The sequence below is a fragment of the Aureobasidium namibiae genome (genome assembly GCF_000721765.1).
Source record: "Aureobasidium namibiae CBS 147.97 unplaced genomic scaffold scaffold_4, whole genome shotgun sequence".
Lineage (NCBI taxonomy): Eukaryota > Fungi > Ascomycota > Dothideomycetes > Dothideales > Saccotheciaceae > Aureobasidium > Aureobasidium namibiae.
This window is the reverse complement of record NW_013581205.1, coordinates 1139104-1163676: the sequence shown is the minus strand read 5'-3', so window position 1 is coordinate 1163676 and position 24573 is coordinate 1139104. Positions and strand designations below refer to the sequence as shown.

At 51.1% G+C, this 24573-nt stretch overlaps 14 protein-coding genes across 14 annotated transcripts; 5 read left to right on the top strand and 9 right to left on the bottom strand.

Annotated features, from left to right (window-relative positions):
• Positions 1–2597: 2597 nt before the first annotated feature.
• On the bottom strand, positions 2598–4229 carry M436DRAFT_71114 (uncharacterized protein; the record flags this gene model as incomplete). Its single annotated transcript, XM_013574351.1, has 1 exon — positions 2598–4229. The coding sequence occupies one exon, from the start codon at positions 4227–4229 to the stop codon at positions 2598–2600; it is 1632 nt and encodes a 543-aa protein (XP_013429805.1).
• Positions 4230–4416: 187 nt separating this feature from the next.
• Positions 4417–4927, top strand: M436DRAFT_40907 (uncharacterized protein; the record flags this gene model as incomplete). The annotated part of the gene is made up of 3 exons (XM_013573975.1): positions 4417–4480; positions 4536–4828; positions 4877–4927. 3 exons carry the CDS (start codon positions 4417–4419, stop codon positions 4925–4927), a joined length of 408 nt encoding a protein of 135 aa, XP_013429429.1.
• Positions 4928–5049: 122 nt separating this feature from the next.
• M436DRAFT_62029 (uncharacterized protein) lies at positions 5050–5970 on the bottom strand (the record flags this gene model as incomplete). The annotated part of the gene is made up of 2 exons (XM_013574256.1): positions 5050–5588; positions 5697–5970. The coding sequence occupies 2 exons, from the start codon at positions 5968–5970 to the stop codon at positions 5050–5052; spliced, it is 813 nt and encodes a 270-aa protein (XP_013429710.1).
• A 360-nt stretch (positions 5971–6330) lies between these two features.
• On the top strand, positions 6331–7514 carry M436DRAFT_41266 (uncharacterized protein; the record flags this gene model as incomplete). Its single annotated transcript, XM_013574040.1, has 4 exons — positions 6331–6765; positions 6829–6863; positions 6924–6998; positions 7163–7514. 4 exons carry the CDS (start codon positions 6331–6333, stop codon positions 7512–7514), a joined length of 897 nt encoding a protein of 298 aa, XP_013429494.1.
• A 434-nt stretch (positions 7515–7948) lies between these two features.
• On the bottom strand, positions 7949–8524 carry M436DRAFT_80041 (uncharacterized protein; the record flags this gene model as incomplete). The annotated part of the gene is made up of 1 exon (XM_013574442.1): positions 7949–8524. The coding sequence occupies one exon, from the start codon at positions 8522–8524 to the stop codon at positions 7949–7951; it is 576 nt and encodes a 191-aa protein (XP_013429896.1).
• Positions 8525–9381: 857 nt separating this feature from the next.
• Positions 9382–10161, bottom strand: M436DRAFT_41512 (uncharacterized protein; the record flags this gene model as incomplete). Its single annotated transcript, XM_013574082.1, has 2 exons — positions 9382–9623; positions 9738–10161. 2 exons carry the CDS (start codon positions 10159–10161, stop codon positions 9382–9384), a joined length of 666 nt encoding a protein of 221 aa, XP_013429536.1.
• An 812-nt stretch (positions 10162–10973) lies between these two features.
• Positions 10974–11966, bottom strand: M436DRAFT_62026 (uncharacterized protein; the record flags this gene model as incomplete). The annotated part of the gene is made up of 1 exon (XM_013574255.1): positions 10974–11966. One exon carries the CDS (start codon positions 11964–11966, stop codon positions 10974–10976), a length of 993 nt encoding a protein of 330 aa, XP_013429709.1.
• Positions 11967–13818: 1852 nt separating this feature from the next.
• M436DRAFT_41102 (uncharacterized protein) lies at positions 13819–14721 on the top strand (the record flags this gene model as incomplete). Its single annotated transcript, XM_013574011.1, has 2 exons — positions 13819–14205; positions 14362–14721. 2 exons carry the CDS (start codon positions 13819–13821, stop codon positions 14719–14721), a joined length of 747 nt encoding a protein of 248 aa, XP_013429465.1.
• Positions 14722–15264: 543 nt separating this feature from the next.
• M436DRAFT_41631 (uncharacterized protein) lies at positions 15265–16237 on the top strand (the record flags this gene model as incomplete). Its single annotated transcript, XM_013574100.1, has 2 exons — positions 15265–15366; positions 15437–16237. The coding sequence occupies 2 exons, from the start codon at positions 15265–15267 to the stop codon at positions 16235–16237; spliced, it is 903 nt and encodes a 300-aa protein (XP_013429554.1).
• Positions 16238–16494: 257 nt separating this feature from the next.
• M436DRAFT_71106 (uncharacterized protein) lies at positions 16495–18432 on the bottom strand (the record flags this gene model as incomplete). Its single annotated transcript, XM_013574350.1, has 1 exon — positions 16495–18432. The coding sequence occupies one exon, from the start codon at positions 18430–18432 to the stop codon at positions 16495–16497; it is 1938 nt and encodes a 645-aa protein (XP_013429804.1).
• A 285-nt stretch (positions 18433–18717) lies between these two features.
• M436DRAFT_41831 (uncharacterized protein) lies at positions 18718–20059 on the bottom strand (the record flags this gene model as incomplete). Its single annotated transcript, XM_013574139.1, has 2 exons — positions 18718–19815; positions 19865–20059. 2 exons carry the CDS (start codon positions 20057–20059, stop codon positions 18718–18720), a joined length of 1293 nt encoding a protein of 430 aa, XP_013429593.1.
• A 1295-nt stretch (positions 20060–21354) lies between these two features.
• Positions 21355–21780, top strand: M436DRAFT_40827 (uncharacterized protein; the record flags this gene model as incomplete). Its single annotated transcript, XM_013573958.1, has 1 exon — positions 21355–21780. The coding sequence occupies one exon, from the start codon at positions 21355–21357 to the stop codon at positions 21778–21780; it is 426 nt and encodes a 141-aa protein (XP_013429412.1).
• A 144-nt stretch (positions 21781–21924) lies between these two features.
• Positions 21925–22491, bottom strand: M436DRAFT_41170 (uncharacterized protein; the record flags this gene model as incomplete). The annotated part of the gene is made up of 1 exon (XM_013574021.1): positions 21925–22491. The coding sequence occupies one exon, from the start codon at positions 22489–22491 to the stop codon at positions 21925–21927; it is 567 nt and encodes a 188-aa protein (XP_013429475.1).
• A 633-nt stretch (positions 22492–23124) lies between these two features.
• M436DRAFT_71102 (uncharacterized protein) lies at positions 23125–24396 on the bottom strand (the record flags this gene model as incomplete). The annotated part of the gene is made up of 1 exon (XM_013574349.1): positions 23125–24396. One exon carries the CDS (start codon positions 24394–24396, stop codon positions 23125–23127), a length of 1272 nt encoding a protein of 423 aa, XP_013429803.1.
• Positions 24397–24573: the final 177 nt, after the last annotated feature.

Here is a 24573-nt window from a genome sequence, read left to right as displayed (position 1 = left end):
TATACTCTGTCATGCTACCTATCATCCTTGCCCATAAACACAGAAACATGGCACCGCCTCTTCTATCTCCGACTCGAAAGGTATGTTCCCCCCGTCAAACATACACCCATTTGAACTTCTACTGACGGCCACGATAGCTGCATATCTTCTACGATTGACACGTATCGAGTCTCAGCACAAAATATCCTTTGAATCAGAAGCTGCACCTGGAAACACAAGCTTACGCTCAAGGGTATCTTTCTGCCCATCTCTTCTGCTTCGTCAGGTATCGAGAACGGCTCTACTGCTTGCGCCCAACAGCAGCAGCTCCGTAAAGACTGCGCGGAAATCGATGTTGGATGCTCTCTAGACCCTGCTCCCTGTGGTGGGACGAGTCAGTACGACGGTGCTCAGGAGCATTCCCTTAACCCTCGAGGAGCGAAAAAAAGGATACATAGTCAGAATGAGCTAGACATTGACAGTCTCGTACCAAGCGGGACGGGCAAACGCCCACGCTTAGCATCTCATCCTGACGCTCATCGTTGGCAGGAGAGTGTAGTTCCCGGACCACCGCCATCTCAACAACATCACAGCACGACTCCCTCATAGGGCAGTCTGCCGGATTCTTCTTTGACAAGATCCAGATCGGGTAGTGTAGTATCCTTCAGTGGGCCTTCGACTCGGCAGGAGAGTGAGTTTCCAGGAGCACCGCCATCTCAGTAACATCACAGCACGACCTCCTCGCAAGGCAGTCTGCTGTCTCATCCTTTGACAACAACCAGTATGAGTAGTGCGGTATCCTCCATTCCTTCTACTCGAGCAGGGCTTAGAAACTCACGGCCTTCCCTCCATGTGTTCAGCGACCGAGCTAAAATGTCCCTGCTGACAACTTTAGTGTGCGGAGGATCCTTGCCATCTGAATTCCGAGCCAAGGCGTATCCCTTCGTCAAAGAGATAGTCTGGCTCAGACCTCAATCTCAATGAGCGACATGAAGAGTTGATGAATTTTTACCTCAAGAAGGCCGACCATGAAGCGTTTTGCGTCTGGAAGCTGCAGAAATTCACGAGAATGGTCAAAAAGTGACCGGCGGCATCAGCAGGGCGACAGGCAGCGGATTCCCCAGTCTCACACAACTCTGTGACTTCAGCCTGCGAGAACCAATCGTTGGGAGGACGTGCTGGAAAGCACTGATATGGATCACAAATTGGCTGTTGTTCGAGGTGTTGTGGTCAGTAAAGTCCAAACAGCTTTGTGAAGCAGATGGTCGAGATAGAAAAAGCTTAGGATCTCATGCGCTTGGAAGATCGGTTTCATTCACGGTGCCGGTCTCGAACATCTTCACGTGAATGGACCAAACATGATCGATGCTTGTAAAGGGAAGCGGGGGTCCTCAGGCGTAGGGAGAGTTGAGACGCGCTGTTGCAGCTGAAATGCCCACTGCCATATTTAATCAACATCGACATCTGTGGCAACTCAGCGAAGGAAGTAAATGCCTGGATTTGATGTAATAGCGTATAGCTGTTCCTGTATCTGTCTGAGGTCGTGATCCGTTGCACGGCGGTAAGGAACGAACGAACGCGGCTAGTCCAGCTATAACCTCGTCGTTGTCATCTGTCGTTGCCGTACTCATCATTGGCGTCGTAGTGATCGTCGTTGTCGCTATCGTTGTGGCCGGCGTCGTCGTGCTCTCCTCTGACACCCCCGACATCGTCGTCTGCTCCCCTAGCACCCCCACCGTCCCCGACTCATCTGCACTCTGAGTCTTCTCCATCTCCCTCTGAATCCTCGTTCGAAACTCCGGATGCCTGCCCAAAAACTGGCTATGCCAATTCACACCCAACTTGTCAGCATGACTAAATCTCGGCACCTTTCCCTCTTTCTTTGCTTTCTCGTAATCATCATCCACCAGCTTCTGCGCCCATTCCTTCACCTGCTTCAACGTAGGAGGGAACCCTCCATCACAGGCTTCATGGATGCGTTGCTCCAAAGCGGCTTCTGCAGAAGTGGAAAGACGTTGAGACGCAGCGTGAGATTCAGCATATGATCTATGCGTGCCTTTGACGCGGCGGTAGAGTGTATTTCTACTGACGCCGAAATGATTCGCGACAACGAAGAAGCTTTTTTGGTGGGACTTGTAGTAGGCGACGGCGAGCGCTAATTTTCGCTCGACTTCGAGTGCAACTGCTGGGTCGGTCTTGCGCTTATAACCCATTTTTGCGAGGAAGGTGTGTTGGGACTGGAGTGCGGGGAGCTGATTGTCGCAAGCAGATAAATAGGCGCCGACGATGAGTTGGATAGCTGGGTGTCGAGGTTAGGAGAGGGGGTCTTGAGACGCAAGGGGGAGTTGAGACGACTAACTGCTTTGAGCTTCTCCATGGCTGATCTATGTGTCTCGCCCGCCCGCTCTATCACCTTTATCAGAGCTCCACCTGTCAGTTCTACAGAGAAACACAATATTGTCGCAAGCGCTCTCTATACCACAGCGTCTCATCGGCAGCTGCCTCGTCGAGAACGTCGATGATTAATGATAAAATTGGCCTCTTGAAAGCCGGTTCAGCTCCGAGCATGTCTCAATACATCCTTCAGAGCACACTTTATATGCTGATATATACACATTTTACACAACGCGTCTGCTCACCCTCCTATTCTCCCTCTGTCGCTTAACCTTCATAACATCCCTCCTCCTCTTCTTCCACGCACGATTACTATCACCCCTGTTCTCCCAGAACCACTTTGCAAACTCCGTCTCCTCTTCCTCCTCACCCTCCTTAACCTCCTTGACACCCAATGGCTCCATATTAGCATTCTGCCATTGGTCATCTTCATCTTCGTATCCCTCTTCGATATCATCGTCGTGAGAGAAATTGTTGTTACCAGCAAACGAGAAGGAAAACTTTCTGCCGATGGCGGCCGTGTCGGGGGTGGGTGCTGCAGAGCGGATGTCGCGCGTGCGGGTGAAGGGGGTGGATGGGTATTGGGGGTCTGCATCTTCCATGTCTTCATCGATGTCGTCGGTGATGCCGAAGGAGAAGGATGTATTGATGGGGGCAGGGCGGGGGGTTGTGTCTGAAGGTGCCTTTTTCTTGAAGAGGGCTTCCAGGGGGTGGATATCGCGGGGTGGGGTGGTGGGTTTGGGGGAGGTTTCCATAGGATCAAGGCTTGAAGTCGAGGGCTCATCTTGTTGCGATGGGAGTGCTGGGGCAGCGATTTCCTCGGCGCCTTCTTGGATTTCTTCTGCGATTTCTTCCTGTTCGGTTTCGTTGACTTCGTCTTCGTCATCGTCATCATCGTCGCTGTCGTCACTCGTCTCTTCGTTACTCTCGGACGATACATCCGAGCTCTCGTCACTCGACGAGTGGTATCCTAGCGACTTCGCACCAGCGGTGATATCCTTGTGCATGGCAGGTTGCTTGGGAGCGGCAGGCTTGATCCTGATCTCAACAGGCGTGTCCACCATGCTGGCAAGTCTGACTTCACGTTTCGGCTTGACCTGAACCTCCTCGATGACATTTCCCTCTGCGTCCACCCATCCCATGCCGGGGACAAAATCGGCAGTGGCAGGAGTGCTGCTGGAAATGCTGGACCTCAAGAATGAAGGTACGGGTTTGTTCTTTTCGAATTCATGGATGATGGCGATGTCCCTGGGCTGTTTTGAGTTCTTGTGCTTCTTGTCTTTGCCGTCTGCTTTTTGAGCCATCAAGACGGCCTCGGGGAGTTTTTGCTTGAAAAGAACCTCCTGCTTGGACGAGTATTTAGATTTCTCCCTCTTTGGCGTTTTGTCCTTCTTGTCTGTCTTGTCGCTCTTGGATGATTTCTCTTTCTTGTCCTTGTTGTGTTTCGAGGGTTCCTCGGTCCATCCGCGCTTTACTTGTCTGTCGTCGGGAAGCTCGAAGCCAGTGATTTCCTTGTCCTTTTTGTTGCTCGATTTTTCCTTCTTGGCCTTTTTGCGCGGTTGCTTTTCTACTTCTGCGGCATCGTCGTCCTTGTCGTGGCGCCTCCTCTTCTCGGGTTTGGCTTCTTGAATAGCCATCTTCTGTCCTCGCAGTGTTGCACCGTTGAGCTTCTTGCGCAACTTGTCGGCGTCAGCTCTGGGTAACTCTACAAAGCCAAAGCCGCGTTCGGGAAAAGTTTGCACGGTGTGGTAGGATATGTTTGTGGCGTTTGGCTGGATGGAAGCTGGGATGATGTTTTGGTAGAGGGTCTGGTTGAAGGGTGAGATGTGTAGGCGCACGCGATCGGTCTCTGCCATTGCTGAGGGGGGTTTGTTCCAAGCAGCGGTCAGCGCAGCTGGGAAAATTGTTCGGCGCGTCTGCAAATGTGACTTGCACATGAAAATCGCCGGCCCCGCAGCCTTGGCGGCATGGCCGCTGTTCATCTGGCCATCGATTGTCCATCAACAGTGATCGACTTGACAAGTACAGAGACAGAATATCAACATGAAGCAACGACTACAACTTCTTCTGCTTTGGCTGGCCCTGATAGCCCCAGCTTTATGTGCTTGTACGTCTCTCTCCGGCTTTTACCCACAACAAGTGCTGACTGTGACCTCTCATAGCGGCAACATCTTTCTGCAAATGCACATGCTTCAGCAACAGCACAATCATACCCTTGACAGAACTTCCTGGAGAATCAACTGCCAAGAAAGCAACATGCAACGATTGTAACAGACAGTTCTGTCTTTCGTATAATCTGCCTATATGCAAAGACGCCAAGGACGCTGATGTCTTTACTACTTGCTTCCAGAGAGACTCGGCCAAGGATCAGATGATTGTCTATACGTTCATTCTCGTTACTTGTGGATTGCTGATCTGGGCTACGATAAAGCCATATGCTGAGACCTATCTCGAGGTATGTATCTCTCTTAGACTCTGGGAACTTGATACTGATTTACATCAGAAATTCCGTAACCGACACAGCTACAATCCAGTTGCACAGAATGGCAATTGATATGTTTCACGAATGCAAACCGAAAGAAGCTATTCTTTTGGCATGATACCCCGGAAATGTACAAGTGTTTTATATTCTTACAAGCAATTTAATGCCACAAACTCATGACCACAACCACGTCCTCACCTCCTCAACAACCAGTTTGTCCAGCTCTTTGTCTTTTCTTGCACTGCCAACACCGAAGCTGCTGCTTCTCTGTCTAGCGGGCCTCCAACAACAGCCTCTGCGCCCACTGTTTGCGGCTTCTGCCACTTGTGCTCCTCAACCTTATCTTCCACCGCCTTGACAATACCCAGTTCCTTGACCTTTTCCTTCGCAACAGTCGCCGTATCCTTGACTTCAACCGCAGCGTCCTGAGCAGCCGCTCTCGCAGCAGCGCCCAGATTACCTCCCTTTGACTCTTCCTTTGGTGCCGACGAAAAGATACGGCTGATCATGCCAGGCTGCTTCTTTTGGAGTTCGGCGGCTTCGGATTTGGTGCGCTCTTGGTTGAGGAGCAGGATTTGGTCTTCGTCGGCGAGGCCTTGGGTGAATGCGATGCGGGCTTCGTTGATCTTGACTTGGTGCTTTGCTTGTTGGTCGGCGAGCCATTCGTTGCGCTTCTTGCGGTTGTGCATGAGCATGTCTCCGATGGCGAAGGATGCGGTGACTCCACAGACGACTGGTGGCGGCAATGTCAGCATTTGGTTTGTCGTTGTTGTGTTCTTTGCTCTTGTCTTTCGCCTCTGTTTGTAGAGGAGTTAGACTCAAGAAAGGGTGTAGCGCATACCGGTCAATCCTATCAGTGAATACGCAGTCACTCTGTGTGCTCTATCTGCCCATCTTCTTCCAACTCTGACAACGGCATCGAAGTTTGATTCCTTGCCCGTTCGTGCTCTGGCAGCCGCAGCTCTTAATCTTGCAATCTTTTGCTGGGGTGTTTCTCCCGAAGGCGCAGCTTGACCCATGTGTACCGGAGCCGGAGTAAATTGTCCTTGAGGTTTGGCACTGGCATACGGTGTGGTTGCCGTGAAGCGAGTGGCATCTTTGGCTGATCGCACCATTTTGGCGAATGTGTTGGGTGTTTTGTATAAACCAAGGTGGGCCGGGTACAAGAGTCCAGAGTGGTGTCTTTGAGGTATACTAGTCGAGTGTATGGAGCTAGGTGGGAGCAGTTGTTGTAGAATGTTCTTGTACCAAAGGGTCAAAAGTTCAATGATGTCTAGAAATCGCAACTTCTTGCATGGTCATGTCCTTCTTGGCGCATTTTCGGCTCTTTTCTTCCGTGGTCGAGTGTCAAAGCCCTAACGCTAACCTCTTATGGTCGGCGTTACTTCTTTCCCACCTTGCTGCTCCAGAGCATTTACCATTATTGATATAACAGACAACTTTCCAAATCTAGAAAGCGAAAGGAGACGACAAACATGGCAGATCCGACAGTCACTCCCGATCTTGCTTCCATCCTTGCAACTCTCGCACAATTCGCACCTCAGCAGCAAGAACAACAAACTTCAGCACCACCACCCGCAGCCACAACTCCCACAATCACAGATCCACGACTTCAGCGTCGTCTTGAAGCACAAACCTCCCAATCAACTTCCCAGCCTTACAACCAAATACCACAGCACCTACAACAAACCAATGTTCAATCACCAACACCCTATAATCCTCAAGCAGCAGTCTTCCAACCAGTGATTCCCCAACAACGAGCCATTCCACAACCATCGAGGACATCAACGCCTCAGCAACAGGAACAAACGATTATCGATCCAGCAACTATCACAGAATGGACTGCAGGTCTACGTTGCGTGACCAAAATCGCTGCTCAGAACCCTTTGTTTGCGGAAAAGATTCGTGGTGTAAGATATCCATACTTGAGCATTCTCAATTTCCCTATACATGAAACTAACAAGATGAACAAGTTGATCAACGATCAGAGAAGAAATGAAATGCAATGGTGAGATTTTACAAATGCTGAAAGAGATGTGAGAGGATAAAAAGCTTACAAGAAATAAAGGTATTCGGGCAGACAAGCACTCAAACAAGTGCAAGCAAAAAGATGCACATCCTCGAATGAACTCCAAAATATCTTGTAAGTCTTTCACTTTCCACCTTTTTTTTTGACTTCTTCCTCCGAAGTTCTTCTCTCATTATATCCTACCCCATCTCAGCTCCAAGCCTCCTGCACCCACTTCCTCACAGTCAATCCAACCTCCTCCATCCTCCAAAACTCAAATCTCACATCTCTTCCAACAGCCAGAAAATCGGCAGCAAACCAACCCCCTCAATCCCTCAAACACCCGAGGAAAAAGCAGCAGAACTCGCAGCCTACGATCAAAAGCTCTACAAAGCGCAATGCACTATGAACGAGAGCATGTCGCAAGTGCTCAAGCATTTGGGCGTACCGTTTTTCGGTACTCATGCTGCGTTGATCTTGCCCGATGACAAGACAAAGGCAACGGGTCAAGATGGTAAAGAGGGTGGACAAGATAAGGTGGTGGACGTGCAAGGAGAGAGACCAAAGTGGTCGCCGAGGGTCACGGCAAAGGAGTTGATGGAGTTGAAGAGAAGGATGGTCGAGTATTTGGAGGACATGTACAAGGCTTGAGGGCTTGTGTGACAAAACCTGACCATGTCGGAGGTTAGAATGGCACTGTTGGAGGTGTTGTGAAGAGCAGCTCTGGCGAGGGGCACTCAAGATCACAGAGAAACCAGAAAGAGGTGCTAGCATGGATAGGAAAAAGCCGGTCGTTGTAGAATCAAGCGATAGGTAGGCAACAGAGCAAAGTAAAGAGCGATACTCACACGCAGAGTCCGCAAGAACAAAATGATTTTCAAATGTTGACAAGGATTTATACGCATTACAAGCGAGCGACTCTGATCCACCAAAAAAAACATTCGCAAACCCACAAAAAAAAAGATCAGTGTATCTTCCCCCTCTCTTTCCTTCTTCTTCTCACATCGCACAATTACATACATCTCATTCTCTTTCCTTCCCCCCTTCTCATTTCATCGGCCCCTCCCAAAACTATTTGCTCAAATTCAATCCAACCATCCCTCAAACGCCCCCTCATCCCCAAACCTCGCATACCTCACCTGCTGATCCCTGCTTTCCTTTTCCCTCTGTCTCTCTCCAGCCTCTAGATCCTCCTCGCCCCAAATACCCTCTAGCATACCTTGCTGTTGCTGCTGGCCCTCGCCTCCATACACGCTATCAGCAGCTTTGGCAAGTACACCTACAGCAAGAGCGGAAGCAAAGTCAAAGGCTTGGGACAAACGGTGGGTGGATAGTAGAGATTCTCGGCGGGCGGTGGAGGGGGAGAAGGTGGGGGGTGTGTAGGTGTTGCGGCGTGGTTGGGTCGCTACTGTGTCACTAGCAGTGGCAGCGGTGGAAGGGAATGAAGTAGCCGTGGGGGTTGTGGGTGAGGAGCGGGTGGGAGTGGCTGTTGCGAAGAAGGAAGTCGTTGGCGATGGATGCGTTGACGAGTCCAGTGCAGTTGTCGTAGAGCTAGGGTCGGTGGTCGAGGTACGAGGGGTTCGAAGGGAAGAATGAGATGGGTTGCCGCCTGAAGAGATGATCTGGTGGTTTGTGGGACATATGAAGATGGGTAGGCCCATTGTTTCTTTTGCTAGTGTATCCATTTTCTGCTCTTCCTGCCCTCGTGCGTGGGTTGTTCGAGGTGATGCTTGGTGCTGTTGAACTCTCTGACGGGAATCGACGAGGAAGGAGCTTTTGATGTTGGCGATTGGTGTATTTGATATATGTACTTGTGTTGCAACCGTAGTTTTTTGCTGTTCAGTCTCTGATTCCCTTTGAAACGTTTTGCAAGACAAGCACAGTCTGAAAAACTGTGTTTCTTTTCCCTCTAGGAGAAAGCAGAAAGTTATCTCGTCGGGATATGTAAAGCTACTGGAAACTCTCCAGTGGTATGTGCGAAAGGAAGGATACAATCCAGGATCTTTTCAGAGCAACTGTGCACTAGATTATGACAGGAAAGCGAGCGTATATGGAAGACGAGAAGGACGGAAGGAGAGAGTAGAGAACGATTGCTCATCGTTGGAGCACTCATCAAATAGGTACAGCTTTCATGAATGTAGACCTTTTCCGGTGTTTGGGCTGCATGCAAAGGAGAAAAGGCTTTGGTGGAAGGAAGGAAGACAAAGGGAAGTTTGGAAAGATTGAGGAACGGCCGCTTCGAGATGACCCCTTGATGTGTGGCGGGACAAAGAAGTTTTCGAGCTTACCTATTGCTCTTCGAATATACTCCGTAGTAACTTGTTCTGCTTTTTGGCAGAGTCGTCCAACCACGAGATTGTCGGTCTTCTTGATCTCTTCACCTGCTTCATACTTATCAACGAACGACCTTCCTTTTTGCATAAAAAGATCCCAACAGAGGAACTTTGGAAGACAAATCCAATTCTGATATAGTACAACGCTCGTAGCTCTTTTCTACATTCTGCCTCTTTTCCACCATCTAACCCATAGCCTTCAAGAAATTGGCCTCCTTGATCTTGGCACGTCTGTTCTTCCTCATAGACTTGGTCAACGCATCTCTCGCTTCCATAGCCTCAATTGCACCTTGCAGACTTCCATCTCCGGCAGGCAGATCAATGGTTTGTTCGTGCAGAGGGATCTTAGGGGCGAGGGCTTCCGGATTGAGTAGTTGTTGTTTGCGGAGTGCTTTGGCGGCTACACGGCGTTGCTTTTTGGATTTGGCTGAGAGAAAGAAGAGTCAGTGATGGTTCTACAAAGCAACAACGAGGCCCACGGGATAGGAGAAGAGAGGACGGGGCAAGAAGGAAGAACAAAGGCGCAACAAAAAGAACATACAAAACAAATCTCCCTCAACACTCGCAGCACCATCGCTACCCTCCGCACCCTTCTTCTTCAAGATCCCCCACAACCAAGCAGGATACTCTCCGTCCTCCAACGCAACAGGATCGTTCTTTCCCTTGACGAAATTCAAGCCTTTCAATGGCGTGCCAGCAGCAACGGAGCTCTTGACCGTGGGAGCTGCTTTCTCTGCACTGGGTGCTTGGAGTTCAGCAGCCGAGGGCAACGGACTCAAAGGTGTGGAAAAGGGTTGTGCAGCGCCTGTCGATGTGGCGGCGGAAGGTGTGTGAGCAGAGCTGTTTGGGTTGCCCTGTCGTGGTGCGGCGGTGGCTGCGAGCGAAGGCGATGTGGTGATGTTGCGGCGGAAGGGGAGGGCGATAGGGCGCTGGATGGCCGTCCGTAGGCAGCGGGTGCAATTCATTGTGTGTGGTGGGTGTGGTCTCGTGAAGAAGGCGATCTAGATTTCGAGATGGATGCGCGCAACATGCGATTGAACAAAGATTCGATGGAGATGGAGCGCCAAGGCTTCCGCGAGCGGACTTTACTCGGTTGCGCTTTCCCGCCTCGAGGGTTCGTCGTTTATCACATGCATTCCACCGAGTTCAAAGAACTGCTCATTGTGCAGTCAAATACCGTGCGTACGGTATTTCTGGGCAGAGCAAGGTTCTAGATCCATGAGACAGATCGACCCCACCAAACCGTCGAGCAGAATGCTCTAATCAGTACTGCAATGTCGAACAACTGGTGATGTGATTGCTCCGATGAGCATGCTCTGCTTATACTGCATGCACATAGACACGGAAGAAGTGATCCAAGAAACAAGTCGGCATGACAGCCAGGGGTATATTCAGTTATTGTAGGGAGTGAAGCACAATCAAGGAGAGAAATTTGGTATAAGGACAAAGGCAACAAAACACCCACCCCCCTGTGCAAGTGCTTGTTGTGCAAATGAACACCCGTCGTTCAGTCGTAAAGTAAAACAAGTGGCCTGCTCTTTGCCAAGTATTGGGGAATCGAATGTTCGTCAATCTCAGGAACCGTGACGCCGGTTGGTCATAACTCGTGTGTGTATCTGAAGGCAAGAATCTCTTCTGTTTGGGAGCAATTCTCGTTCTCAGGCATGCATCCCAAGAACAGAGCTCGGTTCTCCTTCTGGTTTGCCTTTCGGCCTGTCTTTCGAGGTCCTCTTCGAGATCCTTTTCGGTTCTCCTTCATGTACTTGAAGACTAGAGTCTATCCTTCTTCAAGGCCATCTTCTTCAGATGTCATGCTCCTGGCATTGGACTGCGTGCGTGGCTTTTTGGATGGCGACGATTGATTATCTCCAGACTTGCGCTTGGTTCCTCCGTTGGTAGGTTGCTGCATCGGCATACCACCATTCTTTGCAGCTTCAGCATCGAGAGCAGCCACCTCCTCGGCTGTGAGAAAGCGTCCTCCTGGTCCACGCGGTCTGCGCATAGCATGATTGTGACGGGATTCGTGCAAATAAGGCTTTCTACCCTTACTCGTAAGGCGCAGCTGTTCCTCAAGTTTTTGTCTGGCCAGTCGCCTTTTGAGAATTCGATGAAACTGCTTTGCATTGACGTATAGTGGTGATTCCTCGGTAGTACCGGTAGGGGCTTCGGGTGACGAGTGTTGCTGAACAACTTGCTGAACCATCTGCGGCGCGACTGATGCACGTCGTTGTTGCTGCATGACAGGCTGAGGAGGCTGGACTGCCTGACTCATACGGCGTGCGACCATTTGTTGTGGGATTGCCTGAGGTGCTGGCATTACCATTTGACCAGCCATAGTTGTGTTGACGTTCATGTGACTTTGTGATGGCGACCTCGGCGTTTGCCTTTGCTCAGCCTTGACGGACTGTCCAACGCGTGGTGATTGTCTAGGGTCTTGCGCAAGTGGCTGCATTGTCTCGGGCATGTAGTTGTAATTGCCCGAGGCAGCTGCCGTTGCCATGGCGGCGGCTTGTGTAGGAGACATCTGGTTTGCGCCCAGACCATAGTGCATGCCCTGGACTGGGTAGCCTTGTTGATACATTGGCATGACTTGGTGAGGACCAACGTTGGAGCCTGGTTGTTGACCATAGGCATGACTTTGTTGTGACATGATGGGAGAGACTTGGTTTTGCTGGGTGGGAGAGGTCACCGGTGGGCCTGGTTGACCGTTGTGAGTGGACGCGTATGCGTGTGTATGCGCATGTGGTTGCTGGTAGGTTGTGTAGTCCATGGCGACGTTGTATCTATCTCAGCGACTGAGTTGTATGAGTGAAGATGTTGCGCGATGATTCGATAGAAAGGGTGGATTCGAGTGACGAGGGTTTGCTATTCGATATAGCAATGGCAAGGGTTCAGACGAGGCTGATCCTTGGGTGAAAGGCGAGTCGAGGTTGTCGCACAATCGGATTGTCATACAAAGCCTCTCTAGTTAGGCGTGTATTGGTGACGATGGCTGGGTCGCATCCAAGTCGGAATTGTGTCCAGAATCCGGGGTGGATTGAGAGTCGTTGCCAAAGCAATCAAGCTTGTGAAGCTTCAATCGTCTCGACGCGTCTTCTGCGACGCGATGGTCAAAGGCTGATTGGATTGGTAGGAATGAGATGAAGAAGCGCAATGAGTCGACCAAACAGAACGCGAGGGTGGAGCGGATCTAGTCACGGCCGGGAGCGTTAGCAGGAGGATGCGGGCATGGGCAGTGGACATTCAAGTCGCGGCGTGGCTGTGGACTGCGGTGTGCACCGTGGAGTAGGGCGATGCGCTGGCAAGCCGCATGCAAGCCTCGACGCAGCCTTTCTGCCGCTCAATTTCCTTCTGATGCCTTACCTGAGATGTGGAAGTCGCTTGATGACGGGATGCGACGAGTGTGACCTCTTGCGCTGGCGCAAACGCGTACAACAATGATGTACGGACTACGTCGCTGGGCGTTCGGCTTGCTTTCTACGTGGTGGTTGCGGTTAGCATTGCGCTCTGCGAATATGGAGTCCTCTCAATGATCAACAAGCAACGGACCTTCCAACGTGACACTGCAGGTACGCACGCGCAGAGAAGGTGTATGCTTTGAGCGACAACCTATCAAGCTGCTACGCCGAGGCTTCGACGCGATTCACCTTGGTAGGCAAGCTCCAGATACCGTCGAATCACGGCGGCTAAAGACGGTGAACGAGGCGATTGGTTGATGGTACAAGTTCCCTGGATGAGAAGGCCTGTGCAGGAAATGGAGGAAGATGACTGGCTGCTCGAACATCGAAGATGAAATCTCCACTTTCTGCTCTGGCGAGTCAGCCATCACGTGGACGGCCTCTTCCCGGCTCTTCCCTGTTGTCGGTCGTCCCGACTCCGAGACCCCGCCATGGCTTTGCTGCTTGTCTATCTAAGTGCAACACCATTACCTGATGGCGTGCTGCTGGAATGGTTGGTTACACAGCAGGCTGCTTGGGTGCCTTGATCTCGAGCCGGAGTCCGTGAACAGCACGCGGCTGGGCATACTGATTCATCTTACATATGCAACCTCGGCAAACTCACTTTCACAAGCATGTGTTACAAACACAAGAATCCCACCGTTCGAGACGACCATGGCATGTTACGGAGTATATCTCGGCGTTCGGCAGCATGATTTGAACATGGTCCTGCTTTTCGAGCTAGTTGAGGGAGTGGAAATCATGAACGGGAGGATGACCAGATCACGTCTATAGCTGTGCAATCGCGCATGTATCTCGCTGTGATGGCATAGCTTCGCCCAAGGGCAAAGAAGTCTGGCTCGGTCGTTGATTGATCCAAAAAAGGCATCCATCTAGGCTGAAGCCTGGATTGCGTGGTCTGTGGTCGAAACCTGTAAATCGAGCATGGAAGTTTGACAGTTCCATACCTTTCGAAAACTTGGCCACCTTGAGACTACAAGCAGAGAGCCGTTCTCATTCGAACAGTTACAAGGTACAAAGCTCGCTTGTTCCAAGGCCAAAGGTCGAGGGATCCGCGAGAGGAAGTCGCGAATTGCGGGGAAAGTCTTGCCTTGCGGGCGCGAACAACTTCAGCATAAAATCAGCACAGACTCGAGCACAATAATCGACACTCGATATTATCATATGGCCGTCCACATCGCGCCTCTCACCGGGCCATCGCCAAAGACATCGGCATCACCTCCTCCACTGTCGACGTCTCTCTCATCGTCAGCAGTGCGGTCTGTGTCGCCACAGCCGCCTCCTGCAAGCCCTCTCACGCCTCCTGCCCAACCGGCAAAGTTCGCAACCACAACCCCACCCGTAGCACCCATACAACGACCACAGCCGCCTCAGCTCATAGAGCAGCCACCCTCGCTGCCTTTCTCCAGCCATGAGTCAAGCGATGCCATCGCCTTGAGAGCCGCCATCTCCTCTCTCCAGTTCCAGCGCCTCCAGGCTCAACGAGACTTGCGCACTCTCGAGGACATTAAGCGCCAGGCTGTTGAACGCCCGGAAGAATATCGCCAACATGTGATTGCAACCGCCCAAGCTAAACCGCAACCTCCACCATGGGCGACCAACGACACTTCAGACCAAGACATGGATGACGACGAGGATGCCCTTCCTGGCGCTTCTGCCTCGAATGGACAAGAGCCTACCGATTCACAATCCGATTCTACAACCAAGTCATATCCAACCTCATACGGATCTATGTTGCTGTCACGATCGACAAAGACCACATCCCAATCTTCCAGATTCACTGCTGTTCCCCTACCGCAGGATGTCGTCCGATGTCCTCCCATCGAATGGGCAAAGTACAACATCATTGGTGAATCCTTGGACAAACTTCACAACGACCAACAAGTACGTCCAGGAGATCTTGGTTCGTCTCAGCGTGAGAGCGTTGTCGCCGCTCCCTATAACCCCTTCCTGGACAAGCTGAATCCCCGACCTGTCTCAGAAACGACCCCTTCGACGAGAAAAGACAGTGGCTCTTCTGCCTCGGATCAGAACGCTCAACGAAAATCCAGCAAACCCACTGTCTGATGAACCATCACTGGCCCTTTCATTTTCGCGCTAAAAGACATGAGCTACAAGACATGAATCACGTGTACGGATATATATTATGAGACACCCAAGCAACAAAAAGTAATTTCCTGCTTCTGCAAGCACAAACTCAATGCTTCTGATAGAAAAACAGCAATCATCAAATTCAATCAAGCGCCTAATCGCAAAGACACGAAACAGGTAATTTTATATTAAAACTGGCGTTTCAAAAGACCTCAGCGGCTGCATATCTTGGCGTTTTGTGTGTCGCAGTCCTGCTTTCTGGTACAACATTGCCAGCACTTTCATTGGAATGGAGACAGACGTCATGTGAATTCTTTGTAACTATGCCAGACACAAGCTGGTAGGTTGTTTGCTGTGAGTCTCACAAACATGTGGACTTTGTTTCCTGTTTTTTGTTCTTCTCTCCACCTTCTTTACTTACAATCGTCGGTGTCCAGCGCTCGCGCTGATTTTCTGAAAAGTAATTCCGTATTACATTGCCATCTGTTGAACTGAGGACTTTGAATACACTTTCACGAAATGCTGCGTCCTACCGCGCTCATACCGGTCATCTTTGGCCTTGCAGCCTTGGTCCTAACTCTGCTATGCATATTCGCCGGAAGCAAGCCTTCTTTCATGCAGGTATGATATACCCCATCCCCTCGCCTTCTTGCCCTCTCTCTCTCTCTCTTCTAACATTCACAAAACACAGGACTACTCAATCATCACCCTCAACACCTCCCGCATCGGCCAAAACGTCTTCAACACCACCGCCTCCACAAACTCCGACTCCAACATCTTCTCTCAGATCTGGGACAATGTGACCAACTCCATCGAATCCTCCATCAACACGGATATACACTCTTTCGCCAAAGAGTTGGGTCTGCACGACTTTTACTCTGCACATCTACTCGATTACTGCGAGGGCTACTACACACCCACCGCCGTCCCCAACGCTACACTCTCAAAATCAGACATCGGGATCAATGTAACGGCTTGCAGCAACAGGACTTCCTTCTTCCACTTTGATCCCACCACTGCACTGCAGAGAGAGTTGAACAAAACAGGCACCGGCATCACTTTGGAAGAATTGCATTGGCCTTCCGCAGTAAACTCAGGCATCCGCGCTTTACGCATCGCGCAAAAAGCCGCATTTTTACTCTATTGCATTTCCGCTGGCCTCATCATCCTCGCTACAGCTTTCTCTTTGCTGTCGTTTTTTGTGCACGGCAGACTTTCGGCTTTTGTCGATATTTTGCTTTGGACGCTTGCGTTCTTTGCTGCGCTGTTGGCTTCGGCGATTACGACTGCTGTGGCTGTCAAGGCTGCTCATGTGGTCAACGAGCACGGGAGGGATGTTGGAGTGACTGCGAAGAGAGGAGGAAAGTTTACGGCGTTGACGTGGGTGGCTACGGGCTTGTGCGGGTTGAATGTTTTTGTGTGGGTGTTTGAGTGTTTGAGGGGTAAGCGGAGGAGAAACGGAGAAAGTTTTGTGGGCAGGGTTGAGAAGTGATGGATGATGGGGAGTTTGGGAGAGATGCTGGTTCTCGGACTCATGACAGTATGTTTGATTGGGATGTGCTGAGGACGTTAGAATGGGCCAGCTTGGAATATACTTGGTTTACTCGGGACTAAGTATATTACTCGTTGAGATTCAGAGATCCTTTTTTCGGGGGGTAATAAAAGAAATGCTTTTTCTGTCTTTTTCGTATATTTGTTACTTTTCTGTGGATTTGAGTTGCGAGCCGCAGATGTGGAGGAGAGGTGTTTCTACAACTCCATGGTGGCAATCCTACCACCAACCTCTTGTCCCCCTCTACCCCCAAAAGGTCCCTCATCGACCTTCTTCCTCAAAGTCTTGATCACATCCACCCACTCTTCTCCCTCTTCCCCACTTTCCTCGCAATAAACACTCAGTCTATTGTACACTTCCTTGAGACACTCAAATTTACTCATCGCAACCCTATAAGCTGAATTTTCTGTATCGCCAACTCCACCGACGAGGTTGGAAAAGCTTTGGGTGGGGGAGAGGAGGTAGGGCAGTGTGTGTTCCAGGGAAGGTGGAGAGAGGATAGCGAGAAAGCCTTTCTGTTGCTCGGCTAGTGCGGTAGAAGGCAATGCTGCTCTAAAGGCGTCGGAGCTGGGTGTGGAGGTTTCAGACAGAGGTAACCAGTTTGCAGTTACAATACTCCTGATCAAGCTGATTGCAGCCAGAGCAGTTTCCCTCAAAGCAATGATATTGGCGTGTTGAACCAGGTCAGCGAAAAGAGAAGGGTTATGATTGAGATAGAGATAGTAGAGTGCGTATGCAGCTTGTGCTTCAGACTTCCAGGTTGCGTCGTGTGTTGTGTTCATCAGAGGTGAGGAAGCAGGGTAGTTGATTATTTCTTGCTTGGAGGGCCCGTGAAAGATTGTGGCAAGTGTTGCTAAGACATCGGCGTTTGTGTGTTTGGAAGGTAGAAGTGAAAGTGGAGATGAGGACCAGTTGTTGTTGGTGGGGAGTAAAGCGCTACGAGGCAGCGAGGCTAAGATGTGTAAGTCGTGTTTGGGTGACTCTTGGTGAGCCCAACGGCTGGGCGATAGATCCAAAGAGCTTTGTAGACGCTTGATGAGAGTTGATTTCAACGGGCTGGCCAGGAAGTGGGAGGGATATGATGACACGTAGGCGGCGACATAGTTTGCTGAGGGTGCGTACAAGAACTGGACATCCAACGGATCGTGACGAGGGTTTGATGGATCCAGGTAGAAACTCATCGCCTTCTCGTGAAGCTTGTGCTGGATGAGAAAGTCAAGAGCGGCAGAAGAGTGTGGTGATCCTGCCGACTCGGTGGGAATGATGGTCAGAAGCAAGGTTGCGTAAAACTCGACCAAGCAACGATGCATCAGGACATCACCGGCCGTGTCCACCATACATGCTGCAGCGAAATACAGCATACCCTCTCCTTTACCATCGGTATAGCGCTTCTCGATCTCTGGATGATGTGCATGTGTGATGGCATTCCAGTTGACGGCACCAACCTCAGGCAACCATTCCAGCAGTCGAGCTTGAGCAAGTGTCCTCTGACTTCCCGACAACTCGACGCCCTCAGTATGCTTCAGTGAGCAGACGGAAAAGACCAAAGCATAGACATCTTGATCGCCAAACACACGCTTCCACATCAATCCCTGACTGTGACCAGGCAGCGACTCCTCCGCACCAGCACCCGGAGGAACCGCATGGTCGACCTTGAGCAATGCAAGCAACACATCCCCAGCCTGCTTGGCGACACCCGCATCACCAGTGCACAGCCAGAGATTTACCAATGCAGTGACAACTTCAGGTTGTGCAGCAATAGTCGCAGCATCAGTAGCATTTTCAGCAGCTTTGCTCAACAGTGCCAGCATAAGCTTGTTGTACGGTACAGCAGCAACATGCAGTCCGCCCACAAAGTCCACAGCAGAATTGAGACCGAGCACGTCCGAGAAACTCAACGGTTCCAGCAAAAGTACCAAGAATTGAATTGGCTGTGTCGGATCCTGTTGTAGCACTGGCAGAATGCGGGAGAGCTGTGAGATGAGCGTAATGGAATCCTTTTTCGAAATTCCGGGAGCCAGTGCTAGTGAGCATGATTCGAAAAGGCGTTCGTCGATATTTGTGTTGATTGGATCCTGTTCCAGCTGGCTGAGATGGGCTTGGAGACGTCCAAGTAGATCTGTAGAGGCCGCCATGCTGTATAGAAACGCGCAAATACTTTTGTTCGATGACTTCTTATTCGTAGATGACTTTGTGATGTTTGATAATAAGCTATTTCAGAGAGAGTGTTGTTGTAGCATAATGAAGGTGGTCGAGAGGCAAACGCGGGCAAACAAGATGCACGTCACGTGAGTGGTCAAGCGTCAAGTTGAAAGTGAAGTGAGTTTGGTTGTTTCCAGCATTTTCCGCTCCATGCAATATGATATATAAAAATGTACATAAATTCGTCTCGTCAATTCAGTAAGTCGTTAGAAGTTCAATCAATCCCTCTCAGAGATCAATTGCACCGACACCTCCCATTTGAGGCCGCCAGATCCGTAACCTCCACCAAGCCTGTTTCGCACAAGACTCGTAATTCTCTCCCTAGTCTTGGCCAAATCAAAACCATAGTCACCTGCTCTATATCTCAGAGTCAAGTTGGCCATGCAGAGTCCATAGTGAACTTGCCAAAACTTGGCATCCTGAACGGCTGAAACGGATTTATCGGTTTCGATTTCGGAGATAACGTCCTTGATTGACGCACTGCCAGCAGGCGCCGAGTAAGACATGAGAAGGATAGACGATAGTGATGTGCCTAGGCGGACTCCCAGACCGATCATGGCAACTGCGATGAAGAAGGACATTGCGGCGTCGAACCAGTGGTATGCTTGGATGCTGAGCAGCGGCAGCAAAAGCAGGAGTGTGGAGCACGATAGAGTGATGAGATGGCTGGGGTTGCTTAAGACAGCGCCCCAGCATGAGATGAACTCGATACGCATGGCCTTGCCGATGCGAGCGTGGTTCTTGAGCACAAGAGCCGAGATCAGAGTGACGACAATGGCAAGAAGGGCGGCGACGTCGACGGATCCGGCCGAGATTCGACGATGAGCATGAGGCGAGTGGGCGACATGAGATCCCAAGTTCTCGAGAGAGTGTTGGATACCATGAGACAAGACATCAAGGCCCATGAAGCCGATGAAAACAGCAAGTCCAAATCCTACAAGCACATCGAGTCTTTCCAGACCGAATGGATGCTTGACACTGGATCGCTTCCAGACCTCGAAATTTCCCATGGTCTCGACCAAGACGCAAGCGATGGCTCCAGCAGCATCGAAGAACAATAGGCGCGAAAGAGCGGTCATGGCGAGAGAACCCGAGGCACTCCATTGAACGTATGCGGCAATCAGGAAGTGGCAGAAGCACCATGCGAGACGGGCCTTTTGGTTTGATGTCATGCTGTGTTGGACCTCATTGCGAGTGGGAACGGGGAGGGAGGCGGGTAGTTGAAGAGGGGCGCGAGGAGCAGGTTCAATAAAGATTTGGTGGGAGACACTAGAGTGCTTGTACTTGTGACCGCGACGCTTGCCGACATTGATGTCCTGGACGGTATCAGTATTGCGAATCTTGACATGTTCAGGGTGTGCTTACGGGCTTGGCCGGAGATAAAGTAGCAGAGTATTGCTGGGTGGTAAAGTTGAAAGGGTTTGCAGCGGTGGTTGTGGGTTCATCGTCCTTCTCGGACGACTCGTCAGGCTCGCTGATGACAGTGGCCGGGCTGTAGGCGTCGGCAGGTGTGGATAGCGAGAAGACAGGCGATACCAGATCGGTACGACCAGTGTTCATGGAAGTGCTTGCGGTGTCCGGAGGTGAAGCCGATAGTCGGTCGAAAGAGCCCGAGAGACGCGATCTGACTGGAGACTCGTTGTATGCATGCTTGATGCGCAGTCCCGACTCGGCCAATTGAGGATCCATCTCGTCGTCAGATATGGTGGGAGTGCTTGGAGGATCCAGCACAGGGAATTGGTTCGCAGCCATGGCCAGTGTCGGCAAGCGAAGAGAGCGTTGGCGCTGAACTGTCGACTTTCTTTGTCTGGCTGGGAGCGGATGTTTGTGGAAAGCGGTCAAAGGAACGACGCGAAGTGTGTGCAAGCTGCAATTCAGAGAGAGCGTGAAGTGTAGAGACAGTGTGCAAGCAAAAGTCGGGTCTAGGGGAAGCGAACGTTGACTATCCCAGTTCTTCGCGGATCCATGGGAATAGGACGCGCTTCAGGGGGTGTTCCGCTGTCTCTCTGCGCGACACTTTGACGTAGGCGCTGACGCCGTTGGAGAAAGCGCGACATGCCTCACCTTGTCCCCCGCCCTCGGCCCGCCCATCATTCGCGACTGCCTGCACCCTGCTTCCTACCAACTGACTTGGCCTTGTTTCGTGAGTCGCGGCTTCCCACGAAGATACCCAATTCTTTGCTGTAAACACAAGCAAAAGAGACGAGTTCGAAAATGCATCTCGTACACCGAAAGTCTATTCTTGGAATTTCATGACAACGGATGGCAGAAACATGAACGGCGCGACTGAGACAGACGCCGTTGGAGACGGCCACTTGGCAAGCAGCAGCACCGTCCATCCACCGCCAACCCCCAAGCACAAGCAACGGAGCCTCTCTGCCCGTCTCGTCCAGCGATTCAACTTTCTTTCACGGCCAGCACCCGGCGAACTGTCGACATCAGCTCCTGCTGCGCTTGGCCTTCCAATGCAAGTAGCAGAAGATGAATCCACCCATCCATCCACCCGTCCACTCAAAGCCCGCAAACGCAAAGGTTCGCTGAGGAAAACGGCCTTGCTGGGTCCCGGTCGCGTCAAGCAAGACCTTCCTCCTGCCACCGGAATATACACGTCCACAACCACCGACAAGGACGCTGACTCTGCTCTGGCCGTCCGATCCATTGACGATGCTTTGCACCATGCTTTGGCTAGTCAAGACTTGCACCAGCCTCGTCGTTTGTCTCTAGTCGACGAGCTCTCCCCAAACTCGTCGCCGCCCTCGGTGCCGCCTCCGCCTGTGCATCCAGATTTGGGGTCGCCGATCATCAGTCCCACGAGCCAGAGCTATGCTTCGACTACTGACGATGACGACCTTAGTATGGCTGCCACCGTAACACGTCCGGCTTCGTACTTTGACTCTCACCCTGTCATTGATGTTGTGCGCCGCCGCTCATCACAGAAACATGCGCCTTCCCCACTTTCCGCCTTGCCGGTGCTAGCACACAATTCCGACGATGCCTACGACTATGCTGAGACAGAGCGATGGGGATGGGTGGTGCTAGTCGTCACATGGGTTGTCTTTGCTGTGGGCATGGGAAGCTGTCTGGGCGTATGGAGCTGGGCATGGGATGTCCAGAAAAAGCCCTATGCGCCGCCAGAGTTCGAGGATGACCCTACATTGCCTATTGTTGGCTATTACCCTGCTTTGATCATCTTGACTGCCGTCATGGCTTGGGTATGGGTTGTCACTGCTTGGGTAGGCATGAAGTACTTCAAGCATGCAAAGATACAAGGCGATGATTGATGCCTGTCTATTTTCGTTTCCAGCACATACCATGATACCCAATTGTTGCTTTCGAGGCTTCTCCTCACACACTCTTCCCAAGTCCTTAACATCGTGGTGTTTATAGAGCCAGAGCCCATAACTTCGCCCATCACATCCTACTCTCTACAACTTGACCTCCCTAGGCTTAACAAACACCCCCTCACCCCTCGCACAAACCACCAATCCCCCCTCATCACCCTCCCTCTCCTTCTGCAAAACCCTCGCCTGCAACCTCACTCCCCTTCCTCGTCGTTCCACTACCTCAACCTCCACAAGCACAATCCCCGGCGTGCGGATCGGCGCTGTATACTCTACATTCAACGTCTTTGTAAATGTAGGAATTGAAGGTGCAGAGTGCAGAAGTAGCATTCCCATGCTTTCGTCTAGGAGGACTGCTGTTATGCCGCCGTGCAGGATTGCAGGGTGGCCGTTCAGGGATGAGCCGAGGGCGAAGAGGATGGAGATGTTGTTCGAGGCGGATGAGGAGAGGGAAGAAGATGGACGAGGGTAGAAGATTAAACAATGGGGTATTGTTGTGGGTGTCAAAAGGGTGGTTGCGATGAGAGAGTCTTCAGAAGAGGGTTTAGGGGTGCGTGAGCGAGGTTCTGCGGTGATGGTGGAAGGGGTGAGAAGAGAGGATGTCCAGGGTATGCTTGCAAAGTAGGCGTGGGAAGGTGAGGGAGGTGACATGGTCTTTCAGATTCGGTCGTGACCGAGAGCGGTGCAGGTTTCGATAGATGCGACTTCGAGTCCTTGATTCTGTTGTGACCGAGAGTAGTGGGAATGATCGTTTATGCGATTGGGATCCTCAGAGTCCGAGTGTTTGAGGGATTTTGATGTTTCGGTGTGCTTGATTTGGAGACAATCGTTGTTCACTCTGGTCAGGGTCGAGATGTGGTGTCTTCACTTTTTATCACAGAAAATGAATGGTTGTAGTGAGAGGTACGAAGTTACTTACTTGGAAGATTGATGGTGCATATGAGGCTCAAGACAAGCCGAGGTGACATGGGGAAGGTCGGCAGGGTCCTGTTTCCCCGCTGTCGATCTTCGAGCAGTAAGCGAGGTGATGATCATGGGCAATCAATAGCAGTTCATTCAGACGTCGGACTGTGTCAAGTATGGGAATATAAAAGGGACACTCCATAGAGACGACAGGTCAGAAGCAGTATTCGGGGTGGATTGGAGAAGTTGAAAAAGACAATGTGAGACATTACTGATACAGAGAGGGTATCGGGTATTGCATGCAAAACAGACCAGATCTCATACAGATTCTTCATCAGAAAACAAGAAGGAAAAACAAACAATCTTCCGGGCCGTTCAATCTCATTTCCTCCTCATCTCCAGCGAAGTCATCCTGTCGTCTCCAGGGAACTGGTCGTGTCGACTGATCATACTCTCGAGAGTCGCAGTGTGTGTGAGAACATGCGTCAAGTCATCGTTGGCCAAGGACTTGCTGCGCATGGGCTCCAATGATTCAGCACCACCGCTAGGACCGCTCTCGGATCTGGACCTTGAAGGGTCGGCGGTAGCAGGGGACAGCCTCTCCATACTCTTGCCCGAAAACAGACGAGTAAGCTTTGGTCGCAGAGAACCAAGTAGTTTGCCCTTCTTCGGTGTCTTTGGTGGTGAGACAGTCGGCCTGGGTGCTTCTTGAGATGGGCGAATGGGTTGCGAGAGCATTGTGTGAGAGGCCGTCTTGTGAATTGTTGGATTATGATGTTCAGACATTGCAGCATCATACCCATGACTGCCTTTCCATTGATCAGTGACGTTGTCCATGGCTTCCTGTGCTGCAGTGCTGTATTCAGGGTACAGTGTCTCAGAAGCTTCAACCAGGAGTGAGAGCTTCAGTGTATCGCGGATTGTCGCATTCATGTCTTCGCTAGGATGCCAACCCATGGCGCGCACGTCGGATCGCATCGACAGGTCTAACCTTGCCTGGATGTCCATAAGTTGAACCAGGTAATCCACCTTTTCGCGTATCAGAGTGCATAACTCGCGACCCTTGGCTACATCCATTATCTGCCACGCTACTTTCTTGTTGACTCCGAATTGTTTGCGGGCCTTTGCGTGAGGATATGCCGTGACTACTTCTTGCAAAAGTTCCAACTTCTCACGGAAAGCTTGCAATCTGAAAGGATTGGGAGCCAGCATATGGGCCTCGCGTACTTTTGGTGAGCCCTTGAAGTGGTCAAGTCCGTAGGTTTGCAGCATCTTGACTTTGGGCAATTGTGTCATTGGGCTTGCAATGGCAGCTAACGAATCCACAACACGCTTCCTGAAGCGCGGGTCATCGAGTCTCGCATCTCGTGTTCCAAAGTACAAGGCCTTCTCAGGTTCTGGGTTCAGTGCGCCAGGATGCCGTGGAATGGCAGAAGTGATTCCTGTAGCGGCCGGTGGTGAAGTAATTCCAACCGCATCTCCCCAGATCAGAAGACGGGCTTGTTCGATACCGAGCTGTGTTGTGAGAATCTCTTCGGCGTGAGACTCCTCATGGTTTCCATGGATCAAGTTGATAGACTCGACGCAGTCCGCGAAAAGGTCAGCAAGTGAATAGGCATCACTCAAAGACGTCGCGCTACCGTGGTGATCCATCTTAGGTAAGTGTTATCTGATGTATGTTGATGTCGAGATTCGCCTCTATTACGATTTCCTGGTTCCAGATGTGGTCGCAAAGCTGTTTATCTCTGCAAGTCCCAAAGTTTTGCTATGACATCGGCGGCGCGGAGGATCCTGATATCCGACTCTAAATACTCAGCGAGGAAGACGAGA